The sequence below is a fragment of the Branchiostoma belcheri genome, unplaced genomic scaffold (genome assembly GCF_001625305.1).
Source record: "Branchiostoma belcheri isolate BF01 breed outbred unplaced genomic scaffold, Haploidv18h27 scaffold29, whole genome shotgun sequence".
NCBI classification, from domain to species: Eukaryota; Metazoa; Chordata; class Leptocardii; order Amphioxiformes; family Branchiostomatidae; genus Branchiostoma; species Branchiostoma belcheri.
The window spans coordinates 2,245,829-2,270,024 of NW_017803898.1; the positions used below are offsets into that span (position 1 = coordinate 2,245,829).

The window sequence follows — 24,196 nt, forward strand, 5'->3', positions numbered from 1 at the left end:
TATCAGGCCGTAGGGACAGTGGAATGTTAGTCCACTGTTTAGGGCACGGTACTGGAAGCCAGAACTCTCTCCTTCTACCACCTTTTCCCTCCACAACTGAAGTAAGGTAGTACCCATTTTACACCTGGCTGTGGTGTGGAAAATTGTGTAAAGTGACTTTCCCAAGGACACAACGTTATCAATATATCTATCGTTCACAAAACAATTAAACATCCATGTATCAACCATTAAATCTAAAACAAAAGCTTATGGTAGTCCAGGAAGCTTTTTTACAGCATATTTAACACGCCCTCATCGAAATTCTTCCTTCCTCAGTAGTATGAACCCCGCCACCATGGTAGTCATAGTGGCACTGGTAGCTCCTAAAAACTGGTAACCCACGTGATCGAGAACATAGGTGCTGATTGGTGGAGAGACGACCTGCGTCAGATGCGCAACCATCGATAACAAACCCATCACAGCGCCTGCGCAGAAAGGTAGAATACACAGTGATGTACAAAATATGTCTGTGAAATTCAATATGAAACAAATGGTCGGATACACAGGGTAATAAAATTATTAGAAACATGGTATAGTTCTACAATTCTACGGATAGTTCTACAGTTGTTGTCTTAACTTTGAAGATGGCGTATCTGTATACAGATTAAAATGTTCGTTTGAATTCGTAGAGGAATATTTTGATAGCCACTTTGAAATTGTATCAAGTTAAAAATCTCAGTTTTCTGTATAACTTTTTTAAACAAAACAATTTCTGGTTCTGTGCATGCCTGCAGTACCTGTGTCCTCTCTAGGTGACGCTTTTGACAAGGCTGCCACGATGACAACATTCCTCAGGATAACTCCGAAGTTTTTGGTGATAGCGTAAACGTAAAGGTGCCACTTCTCCGTCATAGATGTCTGTAAAACAACACGTATTTTCAGTGCTGGGACATTTTTATGATCTACATAGAAACACAGACTTCACAGTCTACTCTTCCACTGACCACAAAAACTTGCTTCCATAACTGAAAGTGATTTCATCATTTAATGATTCGAACGCGTTCTAAGAATCTGCGTTTTCGTGCACACATTCGAACATTCGAACGCGATCGATGCGTTCGAATGTTGGCGAAAATGATGCAATCAGTCCCTGTGACGCAAGCAGTTTTTTCGTAGGCCGGAAAACGTAAATCGTGAAGCAAATGGTTCAGTCGGTAAAGCTACTACTAGTATATTACTTTGACTCCGTTACAACTATAATATAACGTTACATTATAACACGATTTTTTATGAAACATTTTGAAACATGAACTCACAGCAATCCCGTAAGAAGTAGTCAACACCAGAGAAGCCAGCATCATCAGAGGAAAGTCCTTGTAACGTCCGGTCAGCGGACGTATCAAAACCACTTGGAAGAACTGAAAAAAATACAAGAAATGGTTACCAAATGTTACTAGGCGGTAATTTTCCATTTTAATGTAGTATACTGCTCGGTAAAAAAACCCACACAGTTAACTAGTGTGCTTGGCTAAATACACTACCAGTGACAGGAGTCTAAATCCCTTCTGCTATAAAATTGCAACATGGTAACCCAACAATGGTTACCATGGGGACAGACGTCTGGTTCAGATCATTGACCTTATTGGTTTGGAGAAGATGAAGAAGAAGAAGAGGATACAGCAAAAACTATATGTTTTCCTTCGGTAAACTTTATGAAGAATGTAGTGTACACTCACCACTGAAGCCATGCTGTTATACATGGTAAACATGCCAGCTTCTTGCGGCCCCATCCCGTACGTGTCTCTCAGGATGATGGGGAAAGCGTTGACGACGATCATGTTCGCCAGGATGAAGGCAAACGTGATGCCCAGGAGATGCGCCACAGCTGGGATTTTCAGCAGCCTCGCGATTTCTTGAAAGTTGACAATTTCTCTTTCTAAGAATGTGCAGAATATTCAATCACCATTCGAACGCGTTCGATCAAGAAATAAATAAATCAATACATTAACTTTACTGTACAGCAATTGTAATGGGTGCAGTGTATGGCAAGTTAGCGAACAGTAATGTATTTCTAATATCTACTGTACCCTAGTTTATATCTATAACGAACAGGAACAACATATTACTATAAGGCAAATGCATTATGTATATGTTATTCGGAATGACTGACTGGTTAAAAGCTCTTGCTGAGAACTACATGTGTCTCTTGTGTTGAAAGAACAGTTTTAACTTTAAACTTAGATGAACATTCATGCTCAGCTTACTTGTTGTAGACAAGTTCTTGTCACCATGTTGCTTAGTCTGTACAGGAATGTAAATCCAGACTAGCAGGGCTGACACACAGGACAACATGGCGGTGAAGAGAAATGTCGTCGTCGTCCTGTAAAGAGATCATTTACAACTAATGAACACACTCTGATGCTTTCTACAACAAAACTTGAAATCTGTCAGTATCACGGCACGCTAGTTTATAGGTATAACTTACTAGGTAGTTCGTGTGTGTGTGTGTGTGTTTGTGTGTATGTGTTTGTGTGTGTGTTTGCGTGTGTGTGTTTGCGTGTGTTTAAGTATTTTACGTGTTTTTGTATGGCCCGTATGGTTTTTTTTAAGAACCATACGGGCCATACAAAAAGCTTTCCTAGGTTGTTGCTCTGACCCCAAGCACAGGGCCACCATTGATGCATATCTAATACAGTCAATTTTAACAACTAGTTGACAGCATAAAAGCCCAGCGTATGTTTACCCGTATGTTTCAGTCAGAACCCCTCCAACCGCCGACCCGACCATGTTACCGACAGTACTTGATATCCGTAACGTTCCGAGCTCCGTGGAACGTGATGCGTCATCAGTGACGTCAGAAATCACCATCCGAAGGCCTGAGAGAACACAAAACGTGTTGAATATGCAAATTAGACTCTTATTTGCATAATTTCTCTGTTATAAATAACATCTCTCTCTCTCTCTGGTTGTCCATCGTTTCCGATGATGACCTAAAATAAATAACATATGTTACGTGAAAAAACACATTCATATATACATGACAAGAGTCTAAATCGGTCCTGCTATAAAATTGCAACATTATATATATATATGTAACCCAACACCAGTTACCATGGTGATAGACGTCTGGTAAAAATCTTAATGTAGGCTTACCTGTAGGCACATGTGAGAAAACAGACGGGAATTTGGAGAAGAGTAGACCCTGGAATGAAGTACAGACTGACAACATGGCCGCCGTCGTTGCCAAGGCAACGCAGGACAGGGTTAGGGACATCCGTCCTCCGTACACGTCACCGAACCGACCGACTAGCGGCCCTCCAGTGAACTGCAGCAGGGCGGCGGTGGTGATGAGGTGGCCCCAAAGCGTGTTGCTGATGTTCAGACGTTTGGCTAGATACTGCATGCAAGAGGGGGGGAGGGGGGGTGGTCAAATTTTAGTTGACTGTAGTTCAGATTGCGCAGCGTATAACACACGCACACATATCTGCACACAGAAACACACACACACACGTACAAACATTCCCTATACGCAGTTGACAGTTGACTGTAGTTCATCGATCAGTTTGTACACATGTTAACAAAAATACACACACACGCACACATACAACAGCATGGAGCGTTATAACGCATGCCTTGATAAATAGGTAGTGTGTGACGTACAAAGGTCGGAATGATGCAATATCAACATAGCCACAATAAGACAAACAGCTTTATTCTAAAGAAACAGGAACCCTACCATCAGTTATTGTATGAAAATTCATTCTTTTCATTTCCCAACTTTCTGGCCGTCATAAAACAGTAATTTACTTCTCTATACCTTTCTACAGATCAAACATTGACATTTGCCACAAACAGTCACATAATACGTTGCCACAAACATTGAAGGAAACTTACCGGTAGAGCGCCACCGTCCATGGTCACACACATGTGGTGCAGAACACTGGTCACATGGACGATGGTCATCAGCCGTCTCCTGTCACCTGTCCCCATTTGGTAACTACGATTGTTTCCCTCTTCTGGTTTGTCTGGTAGCTTCTGTTCCTGTGTCACCACGTCAGTTGAAGAATACGTCGCCTTTCTGGAGCTCATAGTTAGGTGCTAACTTCGTAAGGTGCTTCTTGATACATATATGAGGTATAGTATAGCCTGGGGTGTACTATAACCAACTTACAGTCCCTTCTTTTCTTCAGGGAAGGCACACTAGCTGAGGTAACTACGCCGGTTTTTTAAGCACTCGTGACCTTACTATGCCTATACTGTACGGGTAAGTTTACTTAAGAGCAAAGGTCAAAGTCCGGATACGTCTGCTACATTGTTTGATAAAGTCAATCTGCAACACGTTCGTAACATACCAAGTAATCTTTGCTGTTTTTTGGCGTATCTTATCACTTGGATGTCTCACCTTCACCAGCGAGTGTTTGGAATACCTGAGCAGTCCAATCCTTGCAAGACCGTCCCCTCCCCTTTGTAGTATATCACAGCTTAACGTGTTATCTTTACTTGATTTTGTTGGAGGCATCTTAGCAAAAGCCCCAGCACCACGTCAAGGTGTACCTCCATTGCTGAGGAAATTTGGGACGTCATCCTGTTCACAACCACCCGATAACGTACATAAGCTGTTGGTGGGCATGTCAGGATGAGCGTCAAGGTTACCGAAACTGAGAGCCAATTAGAATCAGTCCATGGTCAAGCAAAAATCCTGGTTGGAATATTCCTGGATACACGTTAGAGAGTTTCAGTTAAAGGCTAGGCTGGAAAGGCAAAGAAAATGTTATTGTCATTTATTCCTCCCTCCCTCCCTATTCCTAGATGTCTGAAGAAACATAACTCACCGGAATCGTCTCTTGCTTGAGTAGAACTGGCCGATTCTTGTCAAAATGCTGGCACGGAAGAATCCAAACACGCAAAATCCAAAATGTGAAAATGACGGTCAAAATTAGAAACAGTTCCAAAATGCTGGCACGGAAGAATCCAAATACGCGAAATCCAAAATGTGAAAATGAAGGTCAAAATAAGAAACAGTTTCAAAATGCTGGCACGGAAGAATTCAAACACGCAAAATCCAAAATGTGAAAATGAAGGTCAAAATACTAAACACTTCCAAAATGCTGGTACGGAAGAATCCAAACACGCAAAATCCAAATTGGGAAAATGACGGTCAAAATACGAAATAGTTCCAAAATGCTGGCACGGAAGAATCCAAACACGTAAAATCCAAAATAGAAAGAATCCAAACACGTGAAATCCAAAATGGAAAGAATCCCAAACACGAGAAATCCAAAATAGAAAGATGAAGGTCAAAATTAGGAACAGTTTCAAAATGGTGGCACGACAGAATCCAAACACGCGAAATCCAAAATAGAAAGATGAAGGTCAAAATAAGAAACAATTTCAAAATGATGGCATGGAAGACTCCAAACACGCGAAATCAAAAATGGAAAAAATCCAAACACTCGAAATCCAAAATGGAAGGAATCCAAACACGCAAAATCCAAAATGAAAGGAATCCAAACACGCGAAATCCAAAATGGAAGGAATCCAAACACGCGAAATCCAAAAAGTAAAGATGAAGGTCAAAATAAACAGTTTCAAAATGCTGGCACGGAAGAATCCAAACACGCGAAATCCAAAATGGAAAGAGGAAGGTCAAAATTAGAAACAGTTTCAAAATGCTGGCACGGAAGAATCCAAACACGCAAAATCCAAAATGGAAAGATGAAGGTCAAAATAAGAAACAGTTTCAAAATGCTGGCACGGAAGAATCCAAACACGCGAAATTCAAAATGGAAAGATGAAGGTCAAAATAAGAAACAGTTTCAAAATGCTGGCACGGAAGAATCCAAACACGCGAAATCCAAAATGGAAAGATGAAGGTCAAAATAAGAAACACTTTCAAAATGCTGGCACGGAAGAATCCAAACACGCGAAATTCAAAATGGAAAGATGAAGGTCAAAATTAGAAACAGTTTCAAAATGCTGGCACGGAAGAATCCAAACACGCGACATCCAAAATGGAAAGATGAAGGTCAAAATAAGAAACAGTTTCAAAATGCTGGCACGGAAGAATCCAAACACGCGAATTCCAAAATGGAAAGATGAAGGTCAAATAAGAAGCAGTTTCAAAATGGTGGCACGGAAGAATCCAAACACGCGAAATTCAAAATGGAATCCAAAATGGAAAATGGAAGTTCAAAATAAGAAGCAGTTTCAAAATGCTGGCACGGAGGAATCCAAACTCGCGAAATTCAAAATGGAATCCAAAATGGAAAATGGAAGTTCAATATAAGAAGCGGTTTCAAAATGCGGCACAAAAGAATCCAAACACGCGAAATTCAAAATGGAAAGATGAAGGTCAAAATAAGAAGCAGTTTCAAAATGCTGGCACGGAAGAATCCAAACACGCGAAATCGAAAATGGAAAGATGAAGGTCATCAAAATAAGAAGCAGTTTCAAAATGCTGTCACGGAAGAATCCAAACACGCGAAAATGGAAAGATGAAGGTCAAAATAAGAAACACTTTCAAAATGCTGGCACGGAAGAATCCAAACACGCGAAATCCAAAATGGAAGGAATCCAAACACGCAAAATCCAAAATGGAAAGATGAAGTTAAAAATAAGACGCCGTTTCAAAATGCTGGCACGGAAGAATCCAAACACGCGAAATCCAAAATGGAAAGAATCCAAACACGCAAAATCCAAAATGGAAAGATGAAGTTCAAAATTCAAAAGTTCCAAAATGGTGGCACGGAAGAATCCAAACACGAAAAATCCAAAATGTGATATTGAAGGTCAAAATAAGAAGCAGTTTCAAAATGCTGGCAAACACGCAAAATCCAAAATACGCAAAGCCATAAGCTGAAGACGCAGGTCGAAATATGCAAATGGACGTCGAAGCATGTGTACATTGTACGCCCAAACAGTCTGTACATATAGATTACCAAGCTATTCAAACAACAAAGATGTTCTATCCCCCACCCCCTTATTCTATCTTTACGTTTGACGAGGGAAAAAGAGATAAATCTTATCTGGTCTAGTCGTCTTCGTGAAGAATGTTGACTTCAGGAGACGTCTGGTATACAGGAATGAGTCCCTCCATACAACCGGGCATCCTTCCAGTTCAGATTCAGCCAGAACCCGTGGTGCGCTGCAGTACCATCTTCTGCTATCAGGGGGCGCGTCTGTGTGTGCAAAAGGAAGAGCGTTTTGGAGCCAGCTGTTTGAGGTGGAAGAAATACTGAGTATACAGGAATGTGGAAGGATCCGAAACGTAACGGAAAATTAGATGTATCATAATGTTATTCTACTTTTATTGGTAAGCACCAGATCTAGTTATATTTTTTGTATACGTTTGTAATATTCTATGTGCGGGGCACAACACCAGCAACAGCTGTCTGTGCTCCACGTTTATTATACTGTAACAGTTACAATAAATCAAATCAATTCAAACATGAAAATTGATAAACCTTCAAAATATTTGTTATCTAATATAAATCTGCATCCCTTCCAACTTACCTAGATCGCTAAATAACGCAGCTGGCTGACGTGGCAGGCTGGCACTTCGACGGAAAGAATACCAGTTAAGGACAATTATTTTGGCCTAGGAAGTTCTGCTGGCTCCCTTCATAGTCCCTCTGGCAACGTAAAGAGGTGGGGTCTTCTGGAAAGGCAAAAACAGACGAACAAGGCAAAACAGAGAAGTAAGTAACAAATTCACTCCATCCCCCTCCCTACTCCCTTCCGCTTACCCTGTTTCTGGGTGCTACTAAACTGTTCAGACCAGACAAGGTATGTAGTATAAACTCTGGCTTAAAGTCTTTCAACGCCGCCCACCCTTACTCGTTGCATTTAACGGGAAGAAAGATAAATCTCATCTGGTCTTGTAGTCTTCGTCGAAGCTTGCTTCCTTCCTTCCTCGTATGAAGACTGAGCCTCACAACAAGGAGTTTGGATGGTAAAGACCACGATCTGCTTCCAACGATGAACGTCAGGATCTGTATACAAAGTCAAACTTAAGAAGAAGAGAAAAAACCCTTTCGGAAGAGAAGTTAGTAACAAATTCACTCCACCCCCCAAGGTATGTAGTATAAACTCTGGCTTAAAGTCTTTCAACGTCGCCCACCCTTACTCGTTACATTTAACGGGAAGAAAGAAAAATCTCATCTGGTCTTGTAGTCTTCGTCGAAGCTTGCTTCCTTCCTCGAATGAAGACTGAGACTTCTAACGATGAATGTCAGGATCTGTATACTAAAGTCAAACTAAAGAAGAAGAGAAAAAAAAGACCCTTTCGGAAGGACCCCGGTTTCCCATAGCCCGGTTACCAGACCTATTTCTCGAGAGGATAAACACTCTGCGGATAATATTAGCCCGGTAACCAGGCTTTTCCCTCCCCAGTGTGGGACAAAAAAAATAAAATGACATAAGTTGCCGGAGTAAAGGAAGAACAGGTTATTTATGGTTTGGCCCTAACCCAACGTGAGTGCTACGCGAGTTTGTGGGTACCCCCAAATCTGGTCAAGGGAGAAAAAAGTACATGTAAGTACAGCATGCAGTCCCCACATGGCTCACCTCTGGCATCTCAGCTGGGCGGTCTGGCTTGTCCTCTCCACAGCAATACATAAGTGCTCCTCTCGAACATCGACGACTAGCTAAGTTTTTGGTGTGCCTTGTGATTATACAAAAACATTTTTTTTTTTTGCAGGCCAGGATTTTGCTCCCTGTGTCAGCACACACTTAGACTACTAACTACGTTCCCTAACTACGTTTCCTAACGGTCCCTACGTTTAACTCACCTTCGCTAAGTCTAAGTCTAAGTCTAAAAGTCAAGTGCATGTGAGCATCAGAGAGCAAGCCATGGCATAAACAGGTGCAAAAATTAACACCAAGAAAAGCACTTTCAAGCTCTCAATTTTCCAACTTATTTAGGAAGAACGGTGCAATTCTTACATAAGAAGTGACAATCTTACTTACTTACATTTAGTCTAAGAAACTGTATCCCTGCACCCCAAAATTCTATCTATTACTAAGTAACATAATGACATAAATATTGCATAGAAGTAAAAACAAGGCACATCGTGTCCAAACATTCCCTACATAAACTACAAAACTAAAAATTGCATGTAATATAAAGTCTCCCAACGCCCCCCTCCCTTACTCGTTATGTTTGACGGTATAAAAGAAAAAAAAATTCATCTGGTCAAGTCGTCTTCGTGAAGCTTGCTTCCTTCAGGAATCTTCTGGTATAAAGGAACGAGCCCCACAATCCAATCCACGATCCAATCCATCCTTCGAGTTCAGATTCTGCCAGAACCTGTTGAGTGCTGCAGTACCATCTTCTGCCATCAGGGGGCCCTGTGTGCAAAAGGACAGTAATAGTTTTAGAGGCTGCTGTTGTAAGAGCAATGTAAGAAGAGATGATTATAAATGTCAGCAATTTATGTATTCATACATTAGTATGTACTTGGATGAATATATAGGAGACAGAGGCATAACAACAGGCTATTGTTAACGATACGAAGTCATTCAACACACTACGCTAATATCTCACATTGTACAGGGTAACGTACACGTACGAGTACATCTTTAAAACGGTTCATTCTAGCTCAGCTAGAAATAGTGAAATTTACAGTACACGCACCTGGATGGAGGAATTCTGACGCCATGGCATCCAAACCCCGCCTTTGGCCGGCCGGCTGGACTGGAAACCTGGTAAAAAAAACAACAAGAAACATTAAAATTTCGCGACAGAAAACGTCAACAATGTCACACCGGCAGTTCAAATAAATTACTCCGAATATGCTTGGCTAAAGTTGTTACATGTAATGCTACAGGTCTTTTGGTGGTCGGAGCCAGGGCCGTGCATACATTATCGTGGCGCCAAACATGACCAAAACATCTTCGGTAACTACGGGAAACCGGTGATTGGCGGATAAATCAGCTGCCGAAAGGCTTGGCCAAAATTGGTTAAAAAGCTACCATAAGTATAAAAACGGACATTTCATGACAGAAACCCTCGCTGATTTGACACTCACTGTTGGTATGAAGTGTACAAACAAGTTTGGCTTAAGCAGTTTCAAATGACGCTTGTGGCAAAACTTGTGGCGGGAACTGCGGCCCGGCACCGAGCATACATTACCTGGAGCCGCTGTTGTTGACCAGAATCGCTCAAAAAATCAACTTTAATCGTGAAAATATAGATCTTTATGACAGAAACCCTAGCTAATTTGACACTGGTTGTTTAAATAAAATGCTATAAACACGATTGGCTCAAGCAGTTTCAAATGACGCTTGTGGCAAAAACCTGTGGCGGGAACTACGGCCCGGTACCGAGCATACATTACCGGGAGTCGCACAGACGGTCAGAATCGAGCAAAAAATCAACTTTAATCATGTAAATATTGATTTTTATGACAGAAACCCTCGCTAATTTGACACTGGTTGTTTAAATAAAATGCTATAAACACGTTTGGATTCAGTTGTTTCAAATGACGATACAGGCTTTTGGCGAGAACATATGTTACCGGTAGCCACGAGACGAGACGAGTGATTGACAGGTGATCCGAGAGAATTTTTCTAGCTCTAGCCACAATCTTGACAGAAATTGCTAGAAATTCGGTTGGAAACATTCACTGAAAAATGAAGAATTTAGACATGTTCACAGAATCACTGTCAGCAGGAGAATGTACAAATGCAGACAAGCTGGCCGGGTGCCACATGAGAGATTCTTCATTTTCCTGGACTATTTGTTTCAGTAAAATCTTACAAAAGACTCAAAAGTCATCTCTGGTTTCTTTGCAAACACTGCAGAATGCAATACGTGGATAGCCAGTGTTATTCTACGGCTAGGAATGGAAGAAAAGCTTACCTTAAGGGCGCTTGTAGACGCAGGGCCGTTCGTGGCAAGTTTAGTCTGTGCTGGCTCATCTTCACAAACGGAATGTACTATTTGAATACAAACCTCAATGGTTGATGCCTGGACTGTTATATTTTCTTCTGGAGGGGTATTTAAGAAAGCTTAAGTGCATCCTTCAAAACCCTTCAGGAATTCTTGCGCAGTTTGCAAACGTTTTCTAGTGGAGAAAGTTTTTTTTGTGAATGTGCAGTGTATTTGTTGTTCTGTCTCGATATATAATCACTTGAAAAAACGTAGCCTTGATCTTTGGTACCCCCCCCTCCTACCAACCATTGGTACATCCCAGCTACACAGGTGAGAAGCCGCTGTCTCATTGGTCGATCTACTAACTGCCATGCTGTGATTGGTTGGTTTGGCAATTTGTTCGACTCGTAAATGCAGCCACGCTCTCATTGGTCAAACTATAACTTGCTATGTTGTCATTGGTTGGACAGGTTAATTTGATTGACACGATCGGTGGATAGCGTGTCAGTTATATACTCTCCAAGCAGAGGTTTGGCCTGTTTTAGGGTGTCTTTGTTTCATTGCCTTTTCTACATTTTACAGTCCAGTTTGGATTTTTTGGAGATAGAAAAAAAAGTCGCCAAAATAGATCATGGCTAAGAGTCGTAAGGCGACTACGTCATCGTCATATTTTTGACATAATCCTGATTACGTTACTGTTTTCGTTAGCTCTGCATAACTTTGTACAACGTATCACATCTATAAATTCATGTTAATCGCTCGCTGGACATGCAATCAAAGACACACGAGCGGGCGGTTTTTGTATTAGTCCGCAATCAAGAGAACCCAAAGCCACACACTTACACACACACACACACACACACACACACACACACACACACACACACACACACACACACACACACACACACACAGGCACACACACGAACGCCCCAGAAAACATAACCTTCTTGGCTAATAGTAAAAAAAAAATCTGTCTCATTATAAAACCTTGAACAACACTGAAAACTGCAATTTGTAAAGTAACCACTAGGTGTCGTCATTAAAAAACAACTGAAGTCAGGGTGATGGCAGTGCATGACTTTAATATTGTGAGATTTGTTACATTTTAAACCACCATGAAACAGAAATTTATATACGTTATGTTATATATGGTTAAAGCAGTCATTTTTTAAGATATCGCCTGTAAGTTTTGCTCTAATTGACAATGTGTGAACCGGTTTTCACAATATAGTACAAAATATGAAAACCATACATGTATATACATGCAACATTTTGAAAACTTAAGCAGTGATGACGACTATTTCAAATATAGCAGATACTGATTCGTAAATTTCTGTCATAGAAAAATTTTTGAACAACTAGATTTTCAAACATTACACGAAATTGCAAAAAAAATCAGTCCCTATTTGGGTAATGGTTACTAAAGCCTTAGATGGTTTTTTCTACTACACAATATGTGTTATTAAATGTAACATCTGAACTTGTGTACGCGCGTACAATTCTTATGACAATAAGCCAGTAAACCTTTTAAGATTCACACCGAAATTGTACGCCGCCAAGCAACAACAACAACAGCGACTATTAAAACTTTACAATGCTTACATTTCTCTTCATGTGAATGAAAGTTAACATTAGGATAGAATTAAAGTGATTGTTCAAGTATTGTCCAGTGACCTCTTGACCCACTACTACAACAACAAGATTTCTGCAAATCTGTACAACCAACCAACTACTTATTAAGTACTGATAGATACATAATGGTTCATTCTACCATCCTAATTTTTTGGCCTACAAATTGCAAGAGTTTTTTGTCTTGTTAACTCTCATTACAGTCTGCTACATGTTCTAAGTTGCTTAAAAGTATGTCTTTGTTACAGAAAAGGTAATGAAAAGTTATTTAATGTCATGATTTAACAGCTTTCTCTTCAATAGTTCATTTAGGCCACACCAATACCACTTGTAAGATCTTTGATTTAATATTATTATAAGTAATAAAAGTGATAATATTTAATATAAATAAAGGTGATAAGATTTACCTTCAGCACCTAGTGATATTAAGGTGGTCTTAGAATGGCTATAGCTTGCGTCACCTTGATCATTTTTCATTAAATGTAGATGCTGGGTCTTACTTAAGTGGTGCTTTCAACAAAAAAAAATTGGCTTTAAAGCAGCTGGAACTTTGTTGAATGATTCCCCACTTTAAGAGTTTAAATGTTATCCTGAGATTGTTTGTTCTCGGCCTGATCATGACTAATGGCCATTATTGCAGAAGGAGGGTCCTTTTGAGGCTTTTTCACCTCCACAAACATGGGATTTGGCTTTAAGGCAGCGAACACTTCGCTATGTGATAAATTCCCCACTTTCAAAGATTGAATATTAGCTTGAGACTGATCCTGCCCTGTCTAATCGTGACCACTGGCCATTTCTGTACATGTTGGGTCCCTTTGTGGTGTTTTCACCTCCACATACATAGGGTTTGGCTTTAAGGCAGCTAGCACTTCGCTATCTAATAAATCCCCCACTTTAAGAGATTGAATATTAGCTTGAGACTGATCCTGCCCTGTCTGAATTTCTGTACATGTTGAGTCCTTTTGTGGCGTTTTCACATCTACATACATGGGATTTGGTTTCATGGCAGCGAGCACTTCATTATTTGACAAATTCACAATGGTTGGAGATTGGGCCTGAGACTGACCCTGCCCTGTCTGATCATGACCACTGGCCACTTTTGTAGATACATACATCGGATTTGGATCTAAGGCAGCTAGTATTTGGTCATGGGATAGATTTCCAGCTTTCGGGGACTGAATGTTAGCCTTAGATTGCCCCTGCCCTGTCTGATCATCACCACTGGTCATTGCAGTAGCTGTGGTGTTTGTGTTGGATTCTGTGATGGCCTGAGAGTGACTCTGCCCTGTCTTAAGATAATTGTTTTCAATACTGGTAATAATGATCACTGGTCATTACAGTAGCTGTGGTGTTTGTGTTGTATTCAGTAATGGTCTGATCCTGACCCTGCCCTGTCTGATCATGGCCACTGGCCACTTTTGTAGATACATACATAGGATTTGGATCTAAGGCAGCTATCATTTGCTCATGAGATAGATTTCCAACTTTCAGAGACTGAATGTTAGTCTTGAATTGCCCCTGCCCTGTCTGATCCTGACCACTGTCACTTGCCATTACAGTAGCTGTAGTGTTTGCGTTGGATTCAGTGTTGGCCTGAGCCTGATCCGCCTTTGCCAGATCATGACCACTGGCCATTACACTAGTAGTTTTGTACAGAGAATTTAGCTGCGAGGCAGTCTGTCTAGTGCCATAAGATGAATTTCTGGCATCCAAGGGTTCAGTGTTAGCCTTGGTATGACCCTGTTCTGTCTGATCATGACCACTGGGCTTAACAGTAGTAGTTTTGTACAGAGAATTTAGCTCAGAAACCGTTGGCCTTGTGCCATAATATGAATTTCCAGCATCCAAGGGTTCATTGTTGGCCTGAGACCGCCCCTGTCCTGTCTGATCATGACCACTGGGCATTGCAGTAGTAGTTTTGTACAGAGAATTTGACTCAGAAACAGTCGGCCTTGTGCCATACGATGAATTTCCAGCATCCAAAGATTCAGTGCTGATTTGAGACCGACCCTGCCCTGTCTGATTTTCACCACTGGCCTTTACAGTAGCTGTGGTGTTTGTGTTGGATTCGGTGATAGCTTTAGACTGCCCTCTCTTTACATCATATTTGTCAATATCCTCATACTGGTGACTATCACCACTGGCCACTACAGTAGCTGTGGTGTTTGTGGTGCATTTAGCAATGACCTGGGTCTGACCCTGCCCTGTCTTAACACGTAGATTGTCAACATCCTCATCCTGGTGATCATCAACACTGGCCATTACAATAGCTGTGGTGTTCATGCTGGATTCAGGGTGGCCCTGCCCTGTCTGATCATGAGCACTGATTGGTTGTGTTGAAGTTAGGTCGCGTGGTGTTGTTCCCACACCCGCATACATAGGATTTGTTTTTAAGGCAGCGAGCACTTGATCATGGGGTAGATTTCCAGCATTCAGAGATTGAATGTTAGCCTGGGACTGGCCCTGCACTGTCTGATCATGACCAGTACCCACTATATACCTTGTTGTCTGTGTGTTGCTATCCACAACATTTGGATTCATACCTGAAGGAGGATGTCTGTCTCTCTTCTTGTACCACACTATAAGAGTGATAGCACCAATCACGGCAATCAGACCAGCTACTGGACCACAGACTGAGCCAATGAGAACAGGTAGGGAAAAACTGGGAGCAGTTTCTGGTTTGTCTGAAGTGATTGCAGGGGTGGGGGTTGAAGTGGGTATTGCTCTTGTTTTGCCTACAGAGCTTGTTGTTGAGTCAGCATTAGATTCGAAGTACGAGTGGTCGTAATAGGTGTAAGAAGTCGTATGGATATCAGGAGCCAATGTTGATATGTTTGGCTGTTCACATATCAATTCTTCAGGCTTGACATTTGCAAGCTTCTGTCCCTGAAGTTTGGCGGGTTGGGCACAAATTATCTGGTCTTTTAATGAGAAAATTGGCTTAAAAGGAGCCATCCTACAGTCACACTGCCAAGGGTTGCCGTCAAGTTTTATGTAATATAGATATAGGATCGTTTTAAAATCTGAATGGGAAGAGGACGGTGAGCAGAAACTGCTTTTCTTAAATTGTAAACATTGGAATAGTGGCAGATTTGCAAATACACTAGTTTGGATGGTGGTTATCTGGTTGTTCGACAGGCACAATCGTTTTAGCTTGGGTAGATTTGCAAATGAACCAGGCTGAATTATTGCTATCTGGTTGTTCGGCAGATACAAATGTTTTAACTGGGTTAGATTTGCAAAAGTGCCAGGTTGAATGATTGTTATCTGGTTGTACGACAGATATAAAACTTCAAGCATCGGTAAGTTTGCAAACGTACCAGGTTGAATCTTTGTTATATTGTTGTGGTTCAGTTGCAAATCGTCAAGTCGGAATAGGTTTGCAAATGTACCAGGCTCAATGTTTGTAATCTGGTTGTGGTACAAGACCAATTCTTCTAACTGTGGTAGACCTACAAATGTACCCTGATGAAGCATTGTTATCTGGTTGCAGCTCAGATCCAAATATTCTAGCCGGGACAGATTTGAAAGTGTACCAGGCCAAATCACTGATAACTGGTTGCCATGCAAGTACAACGCCGTTACATTAAAGTACGGTGCAAGTTGTTGGCTAGTTACATTTCTGATAAGGTTACTTCCAAAGTTAAGGCATTCGTGCGGCATTGGGGGGAATTTAGGGATACTGGTGAGGCTCATGTTGCATTGTGAAGTTTTACAGTGTGAATATTCACAGCTGCAAACCTCGGATTTGTGTACCTGCCAGGTACAGTCGGCTTCGGCGTCCTTCAATATGATGAGAAGGAAAATCAGCAAGTGTCGCAGCTTTCTTCCCATGGTGTCTGGGGCCAACTAAATAAAACAGTAAATCTCATCAGTATGGCCCCTCAAACATTGTCCTCAACCTCAAATCTTAATTAAACCAGAATGTTCAAATATTTAAACATATACAATAAGAACTTGGGCTCTCACATAGTGCACCCCCCTACTGTTGATAATACTGAGGTCTGTGGCAGCGAGCATCAGTAATATAGTCATTACTCTTGCCTAGTATGGGTATTTACATATGCATTAGGAGTGGGTGAAAGGGTGTGTGGGTGGGAATCATTATTTCTTCTAAGAAATAATTAATTATTGATATTTGATTGTGCATTGCCAGCTATTGTAAGAGGAGCAAAGCAATGTACCAAAGGCTGGCATAGACTTTTTTTTTACTATTTTTGAGATTAATATTTTCTGTTTAGACAAAGTAACCGCCAGAGCTTCACACTCAAGAAATAGAAATCAAAGGTTATGTATCTATAACTAACCTTCCGTCCAAGCAGGTGTTGGGGTGAAAACATTCTGACAGACGGGATTCCCTGACACTTATTTACCCTTCCAAACGACACAATATTCCACCTAACATCTGCTTAGAGATTTGAACCATGATTAAGCCATAACAAACTATCTAGATCTACACAGCAGATTTTGCTTCACTTATTGTCCACTAGCAGACTCATGCCATCATACCATTTGAACCAGTCGAAGTAGCTTCAGTTGGCACTTTTTGAATAGGAAGTCAGGCAGAGTACCTCTGGTACAGGTTGCTGTTGTTCTTGTAGGGTGTGTTCTACTTCGGTAGCTGATCCAAAATGCCGTGTGACAAACAACCCAATATTGGTCTTACCTAACACACGGTGTTGATTGTCTGAATCTAGCTTCAGTTGCCACTTTTTGGATAGGAATTAAAATAGAGTACCTCTGGTAGAGGTTGTTGTTATTCTTGTAGGCTGTGTTCTACTTCGGTAGCTGATCCGTAATGCCGTGTGACAAACAACCCAAAATTGGTCTTACCTAACACACGGTGTTAATTGTCTGAATCTAGTTGCCACTTTTTGGATAGGAATTCAGGCAGAGAACCTCTGGTACAGGTTGCTGTTGTTCTTGTAGGGTGTGTTCTCCTTCGGTAGCTGATCCGTAATGCCGTGTGACAAACAACACTACGTGGCGTTAATTGTCTGAAGCTTGCTGTTTATAATAACGTTAATATTTATGATCGTGTTGTAAATTCTAGTCAAGCTAGAAATGCATATTTACTTATTTTCGCCATGTTTGTATGGTACAAAAATACACAAACTGGGATCAGATCGCATTTCAGACTCTTGAAAAAAACTAAGGCTTAAACTTTTCAAATATATTTAGATTTTCAAATATTTAAAGATGTGTGATAGGAACTTGGGCTCTCACATAGTGCAGCACCTACTGGCGATATTACAGATGTCCATGGCAGCGAGCATTAATAGCATTAACGGTTTAGTAATATATTCATCACTTTTGCCAGTATGAGTATTTGTCTTTACATATATGCATTATGAGTGGGTGGGAAACAGTATTTTTCTAAGAGGTCATCCTTTAAAAAAACAGAAACCAAAGAGGTGTTGGCAGTGCATGTCTTTAATATTGAGATTTTTTCACATTTTAAACCACCCTTGAAACAATCACATGGTAGAGTTGATTGTCTGAAGCTGGCTATTTCATTAAAATTAAGATTTGAGATCGTGATGAAAATTTTAATCATGAAGCAAGTCGCAAGATGCATATGCACTTGTTTTCGCCATACATCGTCTATGTGTACTAGTCACACTAGATATGCTTTGAAAAGCAACACTGACAGTTGTAATTTGTAACAAAACTAAGAACAGAAATAAAAGAGTGGTAGTTCTCTTAAGTCTACGTTATGTTAATCAATAAACTGGTCATATAATACGCATGCACATTTATATAGCCTCAATCTCTCTCTCTCTCTCTCAATGCGCGCGTGGACGGCATCCATAAAATTTACTTGGTGTGGCCTAATAATCATTTGTTTTCGACATACCTGTGAAAATGTGTACGAGTCACAATGCTATGAAAAACACTATAAAAGCAACACTGACAGTTGTAATGTGAAGTAGAGATTAAAAAATGGGGTCAGTAGATTTCTAGTTTTCCTAAGTTTACTTTATGTTAATTAATAAAATGCTAATCTAAATACATGTAATACAGATGTATATATACGTTTGGGGGTCTTCGGAGGATGTCATCCATAGAATTAAGGCGGTGTGGCCTTAGAGTAGAAAACATTACAGTTAAGCGTGCCTCAGGTTTTCAGCAACCAAATGATAAATGTCCCAAAATCTTAGCTCTGACCTTTTAGTTCAAGCGTTATTTCCTGCTACAAGGAAAATTGTTTGCACTTTCTGGAGTAGACTGACAAAAATTAATAAAAGTTGTTTTAAGTACAACCTTCCAGTTTCTAGTAGCTCGAGTACCGTCTGGTATGGTTATTGTTATAAATGTAATATCACTACACACATATGTCTGTAACTGTGTGCAAAACACTTATATAAGCAGGGCATACAGGAATGTAGGCTCTCCAAATCTGATCCCTTTTGAACTAGTTCCTGGTTTATGCTGAGGTCACATTTCCAAACCGGGGTACTCTCAGTGTTTCGCATTTGTTGTTGTTTTTTTCGACATTTTATTATTCTTTTTGGTAGTGAATAACGTTTTAGACCCCTTGCAAGTTCGTACGAAAGGGAATATATAGAAACGAAGTGAGTAAGAAAAGGCGAGAAATAGAGTGAAATAGCTGCGAAAGACGTAACATTATATTTGAAACCGATTTGTGGTGTAAATTCACGGTTACGAATACATGTGGTTTAATATGCAAAGCGTACATACTAAAGCGTTACTCCAAGTCAAGACATGATTAATGTCACCACCTCTTTTGTTCAATAACTTTTATATTGTGTACCGGCCAAATATTGATTTTAAACTTTAGCTTCGTCTCCAAAAACTCGACGACTCAGACCCAAACGTTTTCCAAATGACGTCGCAAAGTAAACCTGACCACCTGTTGTTTGAGTTACCTCGTGGCGCTGAAGTGAAGTACTTGTACAGGTATAAGTACGGACACCCGGGTTAGGCCAGCGCATTGCCGCTTTTCCTGTGTGTTCAACCGCGAAGAAAGCGTCGCTCAAGGTAAAAACGTTAGACTTCTCTTATTATAGTCTTTGTTTCTTTTCTTCTACATGTACATGTGCAGATGTCTCACTTTTTTACCTGACCTTCTTAGTTCAAGATATGAATCCAGTATCTTGAAAATATCTTGACATCAGTTGATTTTAGTTGGTGTATCTTATATTATTCTGACTGGCAGAGAGAGAGAGAGAGAGAGAGATTTTATATTACTTAGATATTATTTTACTCGTTTATTGGATGTTTTAGATCAAACAATTAGCAGCGTATTAATTTATTGTCGTCCCGTTTCAGGCATCCAGTCATCACCATGCAGACCTTGCTAGTTGTGTCCCTATGCCTCGGCATCGGTAAGTCCGGACAACCTCCGTCTTAGTTTTTTTTGTCCTAAAATCTAAACCACCCGTACAAATAATCACAAATATTACACATTTGACTGTTAGATACAATTTATCAAGTCTTTACCTACAGATTTACTTCTGAAATCAAAGGAACCACATATTATGGAAGCAGTGGGTAAATTTTGCATTGCCTCAAAAGAAGAAGTCAAACCCAGCAAAACTAGCACCTCATATGTTGTAGAATGTAATATAATGTTAGAGTCTAGCGTAGTCTTTTATATCATTGTATTTTCTTCTTTCATACACGTTGTTTGTACCTGCAATTAGGCCTCGTGCATGCATTTGCGATAAACTTTTTTTATACTTTTCATCCCCGTTTCACCCAGCCCATGGCCAGTCCATCATGACAGTCCGTACCACCCATACGGAGGTAGAGGTGCACGCCGGCGGCAGTGTGGACCTCCCCTGTAGCTTTCACATCAACGACACCCAACCGCCGGTCATCTCATGGCTTAAGGGACCCTCACCTGACAGTAGTGTCAAGGTGTTCAAGGTAAGGAATTTCTGCTGATCTAAGAAAAGAATAACCAAGGATAGTCAAGGTGCCGCCGATTTTTGACCTGGCGACAGTAGGTAAGCTTTTTTTTTCAATTTTAATTTGAGCTATAACCTGAAATACATGTTCTAGAAAAAGAAATTATGTTGTAAAGTCTTCCTTGTTCGGAGCGTCAAGGTGGTCAATGTAAGGAAATTCTAGCCTCTACTATACCAGGCTTCAGGAGGCGGATGGCCTAATAGAGAGCTAACATGCCAGAAGAGTTGGTCCGGTAGATAGAGTACAGTTTACCGCACCCAAACTGTACTCTCCAGCGGACCAACTTCCCTGGCATGTTAACTGAGCTATAATCTGAGATATATTTATATTGTGAACCATTCATTTGAAAATGTTTCTCTCCCAGGGGAACTACAACTGGCTTGGAGAAGGAATCGCCTTCCAGGAGAGCAACAGCTACAAGGAGAGTTTCGGCGACTTCAACGGGCGGGCCAACGTGCCCAACCTAGCCGTGCCGACACTACGGCTCACTCACATACATCCACAGGTCAGTCTGGCATAGAACTAGTCATATATATAATGGAATGAAATAGAATATTCTGTTCTACTTCCATTCTATTATATTCTGTTTTATTCTATTCTATTCTACTCTATTCCATTCTTCTTGTTCTATACTAGTCTACAGTTAAACCAGTTCTAATAATATATAAAGTGATATTCTGTTACATGTGTTCGATATTCTATATGTTCTATTCTGTTCTATATTACTCTACACTCTATTCTGCATACTATTCCGCTGCTCTATGGAATTTTATTCTACTCTAGATCTGCCTCGTGCTACTGTTTTCTCTATTAAAGTCTATTCTGCTCTTCTTTGTATATTCTATTTTCTGAAAATGTGACTGCCAACCCCAAGTGCCTATATATAGCAAGACCAACGGTGCAAATGACTATGTTGCTTTCTAATTCTTCACTTATTTCGCTCTATCATTTTTTCTCTTTCCATATTAACTGATGCGTGTTTGCCCAGGACGAGGGCCGGTACTGGTGTCAGGTTGCCCAGTGGAGCATCAGGACGGAGTTCGGACTGGACGCCAAGTCGGTGGTGCTGAGGGTGACAGGTGTTTAACACGTCTTTTACTTAATGTTGGTAAAATTTATGTGTGCGTGAGGTAGAGAGAGAGTGTGTGTGTGTGTGTTCCTGTGTGTATTTGTGTGTGTCTCGATGTTTCAATGTATGTGGTTATGTGTGTGTGTGTGTCTGTCTGTGTGTGGTGTGTGAGTGTGTGCAGTGTGTGTAGTGTGTGTGTGTGGGTGTGTGTGTGTGTGCGCATGTGTGTAGTGTGTGTGTAGTGTAGTGTCTGTGTGTGTGTGTAGTGTGTGTGTATGGGTGTGTGTAGTGTGGGTATGTGTTCATGTATGTGTCAGTCGGAGTGTGTGTATATATTTGCCTGTGTATGTGTGTTTCTGTCTCTGTGTGTGTGTGTGTGTGTGTGAGTGTAATACTGTATATGTCATGACCAGGTAGCATTGGGGGGCGCAAGGACACATACACATACTAGTACTTCATACTTTCTTAAGACATTTTCGCCCTCTCCACCAGGCCATGCACCCTCCAACAACGTCCACGTGTCCACACCGGAACTCGCCGAAGTTGACGAAGGAAATGACGTCACCATGACGTGTCCGTGCAACAACTGCGCAAACGCCAACGTCACGTGGTACACCGGACCAACTTTCTTCGAGAACTATGAGGTATTGTTTTTCCTACTTTTTTTGCCACAAAGTATTTATTATAGAGTTGGATTTTCTGTAATATTGTGTGTATGTTTGTCCGGCTAGAATGGGTTGACAGCATATGGGTGTGGGGAGAAGATTGACAGGCAGAATGGCGGGAAGTTAAAAGGTCAGACACAGGAAATGGGGTGAACTTTGAAAGTCACGAAAGCTCTTCTGGATTTCAGAAATCTCCGTTTTTGGCGACGGCACTGGGTCGGAGTCTTTTTGTATATATTATGTTGCCAATGCCATATTGGGCAAATTCTAGGAATTCGGCAAGATAGTCTGCCCATGCCGGGTTGTCACTTTTCCTGTATGCATCTGTCAGAGGTGACATCTGGCGACTGAAATCAGACCTGCAGGATTAGTTACGTCTTGGTTGTTGTTCTTCGTCTCAGACTGGCACCTACAAACCCCTGGCCAACCGGAACCAGTTTGGCCACACCTGGTTCGATCCTGAAATCGCCGGCCGAGCCAGTTTTAGCGGCGCGCGAAACCTCGTCATTCGGGCCGCGAAGATCACGGACGCCGGGCGCGTGTGGTGCGAGGTGGCGACCGGACAGACCGAAATGGACTCCGATAGGTCCTCCACCATACTCAGGGTCAAGCGTAAGCTGTTTTTTTGTCTTTTATTTCAATAATAACATTTGGTGACAAGGAAATAGCCATGCCTTCAAATACTATTGTTATCAACCCAGAATTGAGATTTGCGACCGGTCTTAAATTTCACAGCACCGTACTCCAAGTCAAGCGTGCCCTCCCCAAAAAATCAACATCATAACCCCCTACCCAAACCTCTGCTTGGAGAGTAGACTTTTATGGCCATCAACGCATAGTAACTGTGATTTGCCTTCGTCAGAAGGCTATGAAATCGTTTTGCTATGGGAGACTATGCGGCATAACTCTTGAAGGCATGAATCGATGTTCATGATTTTTGGTAGGCAGGTTACCGTCGGGGAGACCAAGATCAAGTTCAAAAATTGGCTTCGTGGAGACTAGGTTGAAAGTAGTCTCCACCAGACTCCTTTGCAGGCTGAATAAATAGTAAAAATCTGCTTAAAAGGGGATATCATTGGCCAGAGGCAGAGTTGGCCGGCCAGAGAGGCTCAATTTGCCTGCACGAAGTCTGTGAGAAGTCGCTATCCTCTTTGATGTCCACAAATGGATCGATGATCACGATTTTTGGCAGGCAGGTTACCTTTGGGAAAACCAAGGTCAAGTTCGAAAATGGGCTTCGAAAGAGGATGTAGGACTCGAGAGCTATAGTAGGTTTGGTAACCAGGCTACTTTGATGGGGCCATCAACGCATAGTAATAAGTTCTGTGTTTTGTGTTTCTGTGTAGTGGAGCCGTTCACATGTGACGATAAACCTACGGGACTGTACGCAGACCCCACAGCATGTGACTACTACTACCAGTGCATCCCCGGCTACCCTCCGCTGCACCGCCCATGTGGCTACCCCGGCATGGTGTTCAACGAGGCCATGCAGTACTGCGACTGGGACATCAACGTCCCTCCCCCTTGCGGGGTAAGTACACATTGCAGCTCATAAACAAAGAAGGTAACATTTCCAAAGCAAATGAATTATGTTTATCTTCACATGGCCCAGCGTAACAAACTATTGCTTTGTTTATTCTTACTCAAACATATTCATATATATGGTGGCAATGTAGCCCCTCTTGAACTTAGTTCTACGTGACACATTGTGTAACCCAACACCAGTTACCATGGTGACAGACGTCTGGTCCAGGTCATTGACCTCATTTGTTTGGAGAAGAAAAAGAGGAAGAAGAAAGAGAGCAAACACGAATCTAGATCAAGGAGGTTAAAACTCTAGATTAAAAAATAGATTTTTTAAAATATCTAGATTTTTAACCTCCTTGCTTTCTGTAAAATAACTGAAAAATCGTCCATGTATTTTGTTGTTTCAGAGCGCACAGGCATGAGCACAGAGCGACGCCACCTTGCGATAGCAAGCGGAAAAGCACCCAAACTTCAGTCAAGCAAGGCACAGGCTTACTGCAACAATAAAGATTAGCA

The 24,196-nt window shown here is 41.2% G+C and overlaps 2 protein-coding genes, 1 long non-coding RNA gene and 1 pseudogene across 3 annotated transcripts; 1 reads left to right on the top strand and 3 right to left on the bottom strand.

The window, feature by feature from the left end:
* Positions 1-345: 345 nt before the first annotated feature.
* LOC109473136 lies at positions 346-1,398 on the bottom strand. Its single transcript, XR_002140407.1, has 3 exons — positions 1,296-1,398; positions 777-897; positions 346-464 (listed from the first exon to the last, which is right to left on the bottom strand). It is a non-coding gene; the product is annotated as an uncharacterized LOC109473136 (long non-coding RNA).
* Positions 1,399-2,718: 1,320 nt separating this feature from the next.
* On the bottom strand, positions 2,719-4,068 carry LOC109472957 (solute carrier family 22 member 18-like). Its single transcript, XM_019772823.1, has 3 exons — positions 3,874-4,068; positions 3,133-3,376; positions 2,719-2,855 (listed from the first exon to the last, which is right to left on the bottom strand). The coding sequence occupies exons 1-3, from the start codon at positions 4,066-4,068 to the stop codon at positions 2,719-2,721; spliced, it is 576 nt and encodes a 191-aa protein (XP_019628382.1).
* An 8,994-nt stretch (positions 4,069-13,062) lies between these two features.
* On the bottom strand, positions 13,063-16,180 carry LOC109472958 (annotated as a pseudogene).
* A 3,240-nt stretch (positions 16,181-19,420) lies between these two features.
* On the top strand, positions 19,421-24,196 carry LOC109473042. The gene is made up of 9 exons (XM_019772936.1): positions 19,421-19,486; positions 19,778-19,833; positions 20,211-20,377; positions 20,784-20,924; positions 21,408-21,498; positions 21,981-22,132; positions 22,555-22,765; positions 23,500-23,684; positions 24,088-24,196. The coding sequence occupies exons 2-9, from the start codon at positions 19,794-19,796 to the stop codon at positions 24,100-24,102; spliced, it is 1,002 nt and encodes a 333-aa protein (XP_019628495.1). The 5' UTR covers positions 19,421-19,486; positions 19,778-19,793; the 3' UTR covers positions 24,103-24,196.